This window comes from Patella vulgata, chromosome 3 (genome assembly GCF_932274485.2).
Source record: "Patella vulgata chromosome 3, xgPatVulg1.2, whole genome shotgun sequence".
NCBI lineage: Eukaryota > Metazoa > Mollusca > Gastropoda > Patellidae > Patella > Patella vulgata.
This window is the reverse complement of record NC_065881.2, coordinates 11,633,930-11,641,425: the sequence shown is the minus strand read 5'-3', so window position 1 is coordinate 11,641,425 and position 7,496 is coordinate 11,633,930. Positions and strand designations below refer to the sequence as shown.

The window sequence follows — 7,496 nt, the reverse complement described above, 5'->3', positions numbered from 1 at the left end:
GCGGACGTTAAATAAACCTATATCACACTTGGTGAAAGTGGAAGTAAAACTCCAGGAACGAACGAACGTTCTGTCCAACAACCAGTCTCGCACTCGCTCCTAAAACCGGTGAAAGTGACCGAGTGGCTATTTGAAGTTGTTTATTAATAGGCGGAACTTTTTTATTTTCCGTGTGCCTGATCGGATTTACCATAAGGGAAGAGGTCGTTTTGGGAGAACCAGACGCTGATGCCATGTATGCCAGTGAATAAAATTTACTGTTACTAATAAGATAAGATAAGATAAGATGTTTATTGCATCAAAACGTCCATGAAGGACAGCATGCATACATATACACTTAGACATAGTCATATACATTCAATAATACATATTACATAGACAACTCGATACATTCATACAAACAGTATACTACATGATGGATATAAAAACGTATGAATATTGTGAGTTACTCGGGTTTAATCATATCCTTGGTACAACAGTATATACAACCACCTCCCCAACGACGTTTTAATGCATTCAACATGGCGTAAATATTCCAGAGCGATCAAAGACTAAACAAAATATAAAATGGTAATTGATGTAAATTCATGATGATTCATAACAATATGATTGATATAAAAGTGGGATCATTTAACATTGTCTTCGGTCTGTCCCTCTCATGTCTATGACGGGTGCCAGTCAAGTCGTCCATAAGCAAAGTCGTCCACATTGTATCATTGAAGTGGACAACGCCAACGGGAACCGGAAGAAATAGTTGCTAGCGCAATACCGCAATATTTGTTATTGATTATAATTATACCTTCCTGAATTAAATTGTCTTAATTCTACGAATGTTGTCATTCAAGTAAACATTCGAGTTTGAGCAACAAGGCCACACTTGAAACATGATGTTTCATCCGAACCTAATTTGCACCCCCTTGTTAAATAATAGATAATGTAACAGGAATATGCTGAAAATATCAGTCAAATCACTTCACATTGTAGACTCGATTGTCATTTTTACCACTGTAATGATAATAAACAAAGTCTAGATTATCCCTATATAAGTGGGATGAAACAACCCTTGTAAATTTGGGATGAAACAGCCCGAGATAAACTGGTAGTGTAATGAAACGAACTGCTCCCAGGCAAAACTATGACAGGACCCTATTTGGTAGTGATTACATGACATTTCGGCCCAGTGACATTTCAGACTGACAATGTTTCAGCCTCAAAAAAAATTAATTTCCTCTATTTTTCAGACATTTCAGACACTGTATGCAGAGTTATTGACCGTATACTGAAATCATTTGCCTTAAAACTTGTTTGGATTGTTTGATTCATCTTAATTAAAAATTTGCTGGCAGAGTTATTGACCGTATACTGAAATCATTTGCCTTAAAACTTGTTAGGATTGTTTGATTCATCTTAATTAAAAATTTGCTGGGATTGTTCAGCTCATCATAGGAAGACTTTCACATCATATTTATCACTATGAATTTCATACTGTGCTTCCTCTTTACTCTGGGACTTGGATGGCCGTATGGTTATTGCGTACGTGTTGCATCCTAAGGTCTGTCATTAAGTCAGATGGTGTGATTTCGATTCCCGGGTTGTATGTGACAAGGAGTAAGGTCGCCAGTCCGACCTCGCGAGTTTTCTCCGATTTTCTCCACTGCTAAAGACACCTACGCGCAAGCGAGTTATTGATATAAAATAGAACCATATGTTAGTCCCGAAATGACCTAGTTTATGTTGAGTGGACGCTAAACCCCATTTCTGTTTTTCTCTCTCCTCTTTACCTCCACAAGGGAGCTATGTCTACAACTCCTTGTATTTTATATGAATGCTGTTTAAATGTAATATTATTTCATATTGCAGGCTAATCAGGATGTTAAAACTCTTCACCAATGTGTGGTATGTGATGAGATTTTTCAAAAATACATTGACTTAGAGCACCATAATAAGATGAGTCAGCATCATACACATATAAAAGAAGAAAATGATATTGAACACCATAATAAGATGAATCTACATCATGCAAACTTAAAAAAAGAAAATGATACTGAACACAATCATAAAATGGGCCTGCATCATACACATATAAAAGAAGAAAATGATACTAAAAACTATGACGCAATACATGTTACAGTTGAGAGGACTGGTGAAGGTGAAGGCTACAATGAAATAAAAGTTGAAGAAGGGAGAACTGATGGATTACATTTACAAGAGAAAGTGAGTGATGTTGAATCATTTCATCAATGTAAATTATGTGATGAAAAATTTAAATTGTACACTGATTTAGTGAAACATTGTACAATACATGTTAAAGATGAAGAGTCTCGAAAAAATTCGTCACATCAGTGTAAAGTTTGTAAAGAGCATTTTAAACAGCACTCAGACTTAAAAGAGCATTGTAAAATACATATTAAAGACGAAGAGTCTGAACCAATTACATCACATAATAGTCAAGTTTGTAAAGTTATTTTAGATAAACATATTGAAGAAGAAAGTCTGTACCAAGTTCGTCACATCAGTGTAAATTTTGTAAAGAGCATTTTAAACAGCATTTAGACTTAGAAGAACATTGTAAAATACATGTTAAAGAAGAGGAGTTTAGTTCGTCCCCTCAATGTAAAGTTTGTAAAATTAGTTTTATACAATACAGTGATCTAGAGAAACATTTTCAAGTACTCTAGTGCTTCTGATCATGATGATATAGATGTATATGGTTCAAAACATTTTAATATCTCTCAGAATAGTGAAAAACAGATGAATACATGTACATATTCTTCTCAGAATGGTGAAAAACAGTTGAATACATATTCCTCTCAAAATGGTGAAAAACAGTTGAATACATATTCCTCTCAAAATGGTGAAAAACAGTTGAATACGTCTCAGAATAGTGAAAAACAGTTGAATACATATTCCTCTCAGAAAGGTGAAAAACATTTGAATACATATTCCTCTCAAAATGGTGAAAAACAATTTGATACGTCTCAGAATGGTGGAAAACAGTTGAATACATCTCAGAATGGTGAAAAACAGTTGAATGCTTCTCAGAATAGTGAAAAACATTTGAATACATCTCAGAATGGTGAAAAACAGTTAAATACATCTCAGAATGGTGAAAAACAGTTAAATACATCTCAGAGTGGTGATAAACAGTTGAATACCTCTCAGAATAGTGAAAAACAGTTGAATACGTGTACTACTTCTGATAATATACATATAGCTCATACAAAACAAATTAATATATCGAATGATATAGATGGACAGGTTACAAAATCTACTATGGTTCAGTGTAGTGCCTGTAACCGATCATTTAAGAAACCAAGTGATTTAAAGAAACATATCTGTAGTCACCCTTGTACCATCTGTAGTAAAACTTTCAATCAGAGAAGTACATTAAATCACCACAAAAAAATTCACACAAGAAAAAGCTCTCATAAATGTGATGTTTGTGGTAAATCATTTGCCTTAAAAGGTAATCTGAACGAACATAGAACAATTCATAGTGGAGTTAAACCATTCAAATGTGACACTTGTGACAAATCATTTAGTCATAATTGTAAGTTGCAAAAACACATTAGAATTCATACAGGCGAAATACCTTTTAAATGTGATGTTTGTGGTGAATCATTTAGGGTACGGTTAGAACTGAAAGTGCACATAAGGGTCCATACAGGAGGGGATCCTTTCAATTGTGATGTTTGTGGTAAGTCATTCACTCAACGTGGTTCTCTAAAATGTCATGGCAAACTTCACGCAGGAGATATCGTGAAGCCATTTATATGTGACGTGTGTAGCAAATTTTTTAAATGTAATAATTATTTGATCTGCCACATGCGGACTCAGACCGGGAAAAACCTTTCCAATGTCACGTTTGTAGTACATCATTCACCACTAAAACTAATTTAACGGGACATCTGCACATTCACTCTGGAGAGAAACCATTCAGGCTGACCTTAAAAATATCTTTGTTTCGCCTAACGCGACCGACTAACTAAAACCACCCCCGACTTTCTGCGATCTTTTTATTTTATTTTGTGTGTCAACCTGAAATATATCACGAGAGTTATTTCCCTTTACTATGGCTATGGTTTGATTCATTATTGAAACTGGTTGATCAAGACGAAAGCGTCATAGGTGTCGCTTCTCAACAAAATGGTTGCAGACGAAAGCACGTCCATTCCCACGAAATGATTCTGCCGACGACGATATTTTCAATATCCATTTTCGAGAAAAATGAAGGCACAACCCGCACGATCGTTAAAAATGTGTGGAGGGAGTTTCAAACGTGAGTTTGTCGCAATTTGTGTGCGAGTCGTGCATCAAGAAAAATCCTGATGTCATTGATTTGTTTGCCAATAAAAGAAGACGAATGTTTGCACCCGGAAAATTATCAAGCTGTCAAATTAGCTCTTAAAAAAAAAATCTGAAAAAACCCGACCTACCGACCCTTCTCCTCGATTGTGGGTCGGGTTTGGTGAAACAAAGATATTTTTAAGGTCAGCCTCGGGGGTTGGATGGCTGAATGATTAGCGTGCGCGCGCTGTATCATAAAGTCTGTCATTAAGTCGACTGGCGTGGTTTCGAATCCCCGGTTGTACGTGACAAGGAATAGGGTCGCCTGTCCAACCTCGTGGGTTTTCTCCGGGTCCTCCGGTTTCCTCCCACTGCTAAAGACCCCTACGCGCAAGCGAATTATTGAAATAAAATTAAACCATGTTAGTCCCGAAATGACCTAGTTTGTGTCGAGTGGACGTTAAACCCCATTTCTCTCTCTCTCTCTCTCTCTCTCAGAAACCATTCAAATGTGATCAGTGTGACAAATCCTTTATCCAAAAAAGTAAACTGAAAGTCCACAAAAGAATTCATTCTGGTGGGAAACCTTATAAATGTCCTTTATGTGACCAGGCCCCAAGTTCACAAAGCATTCTCAGACTTAAGTTGAGAATTTACTCAAAATTGTTGACCTAATTTTAACTAAACTATAGCTCTTTATAAAACTTTTGTTGTCTTAATGTATCAAATACATCAATAAGAAACTATGTGCAAAGTTTCGTGTTTTTGGATAAAATATATTTCTCATAAATAGTGATTGAAAGTTGGGTAAATTCTTAACTTAAGTCTGAGAATGCTTTGTGAACTCGGGGCCCGGCCTTAACACTTAAGGGAAGTCTTCAGGTACATATGAGGACACATACAGGTTAAAAGCCATTTAAATGTGTTTTTTGTGGTAAATTATTTATAGAAAAAAGTAATCTGACATGCCACTTGAGAAAGTCCTTATAAATGTGATAAACTATAACACATACTTATGGAAGAACAATTACTGATTTATTTGGGCGACGTTTCGAAGAGTATTCTCTCAACGTTTTCAAGCAAGTACAGTAACAAATGTGTAGAGCAATTATATATAGACAAGCAATAACAACAATTCAGAAACCATGCATGACAACAACAAGATCAAAGGATTAAAAAACAACATGATCAAAGGCAATATACATATGACGGATTATAGGGGTAAATAATTTTAATTGGACAACCAATCATGACAAATGAGAAACCATACATGATGTGATTGGCTAGGTGAGGGTACATCAAGGGAATAATAAAGGACTGATAATAGGGGTAAACATACCATTAAACCAAACAAAAGGGAAGCCATACACACACATAAGTATGTGTTATAGTTTATTGCTCTATCCAGTTACTAAATGCCTCTAAAAGATCATTATAAATGTGATGTTTGTGATATGTCGTTTAAAGGAGGTAATACACTCAAGCGGCATGTTCGAAGTCATACAGGAAAAAGGCCTTTCAAATGTGATGTTTGCAGTAAATCATTTACTCAGATAAGTGTACTGTAGTGTCACATTAACCTTCATAACCTTTCAAATGTGAATTGTGTGAAAAATCCTATATTCAAAAAGGCACCTTACAGAAACATATTAAGAATTGCCATACTTAATGATAGGCCTAGATTATGTCATATTCCTGAGGCAACGACTGCAAGTTTTACATTATCTCGATGTTGCTAGATTAATTTACAATTCCCGAACTTATAGCTACGTTATGTACAGGCATGTGAACAGTAGCGTCCAATCAGAGGTTGTAACATAGCTACCTCCACGGAAACCTTGAACGAAATTAGTGCCGAAATATGCAGGGTATTACGTGAAGGCCTTGATAAGATGTATGTAGTTAAAGCGAGATCGGGGATCACGTGGCTAAATGGGTAAGACGCTGGCTCGCTAGCCTGGAGGTCGGGTGTTCAATCCCTGTATTGGCCGAGAAAGTTCATCCAGATTTTCCGGCGTGGTTTCCCCTTGTCAGTGATGCAGGATGGAGGGCCTGACAAGGACAGCTGTCTTGTCGTTCAGATGGTACAAAAAACCGAGGTCCCGTGTACACATTTGCGTGCACGTAAAAGATCCCTTGGCAGTTGGAATTCGATATAAGAGTAGGCCTTAGCGCTGCTGCCCGGGCACAATTTCCCTCATAGCACACTGTATGGCGTATGCCCGTCTTCATTAGCTCAGGGTAGGAGCAGAACATAGGTCGTTAAACCCCATTTCAATTCATTTCATTTTTAAAGCAAGACCAATTCTTCTATTGAAGATGACATATAAGATTGAGATAAAGAGCTGATAGTTCTCACAATAATAGTTTAAAAGAGAGAGAGAGAGAGAGAGAGAGAGAGAGGTTTAACGTCCACTCGACACAAACTAGGTCATTTCGGGACTTACATATGGTTCAATTTTATTTCAATAATTAGCTTGCGCGTAGGGGTCTTTAGCAGTGGGAGGAGAACCCAGAAAAAACCCACGAGGTTGGACAGGCGACCCTATTCCTTGTGACGTACAACCGGGGTCTCTTGGCCGTCTTCATTAGCCCAATCAGTACAAAACAGTAGGATGATTTCATTTTATTTCATTTATACAACAATTGATTATAATAAGACGCGTGTAGAGGGGCATCTATGGCAAGATTTGGGGGCTTTTGTCAGGAATTTTTCACCAGAAGAGTTCCAAAACAAATTGACAGAATTGCGACTATATAAATCTCATTAAAATTTATAGTCCGTGGAATGTAATTTCATAGAGTGTGTTTATTTTACCGCAAGAGTTACCCGGGTATCAATTAGACATGCTTTACAGTTTCTGTCTTTGAAGTATTAGAATTCAACAACAGTTAATTATATTGGCATGGCAGCACTCTCGATAAAGTCTTATAATAGAAATATATCTATATTTTTTATGTGCAACAAAATAATGGTGTATTACAATCTGTTTGGGGGGGGGGGGGGGTGGCTGAATGGTTAGCATGTGCACGCTGTATCATAAGGCCTGTCATTGAGTCAACTGGCATGGTTTCGAATCCCCGGTTTTACGTGACAAGGAGTGGGGTCGACTGTCCAACCTCGTGGGTTTTCTCCAGGTCCTCCGGTTTCCTCCCACTGCTAAAGACCCCTACGCGCAAGCGAATTATTGAAATAAAATTAAACCATA

General features: G+C 37.0%; 1 protein-coding gene across 1 annotated transcript; it reads left to right on the top strand.

Annotated features, from left to right (window-relative positions):
* The first annotated feature begins 500 nt into the window (after positions 1 to 500).
* On the top strand, positions 501 to 6,640 carry LOC126816194 (zinc finger protein ZFP2). The gene is made up of 2 exons (XM_050542461.2): positions 501 to 570; positions 1,861 to 6,640. The coding sequence occupies exon 2, from the start codon at positions 2,752 to 2,754 to the stop codon at positions 3,898 to 3,900; it is 1,149 nt and encodes a 382-aa protein (XP_050398418.1). The 5' UTR covers positions 501 to 570; positions 1,861 to 2,751; the 3' UTR covers positions 3,901 to 6,640.
* The last annotated feature ends 856 nt before the right edge of the window (positions 6,641 to 7,496 follow it).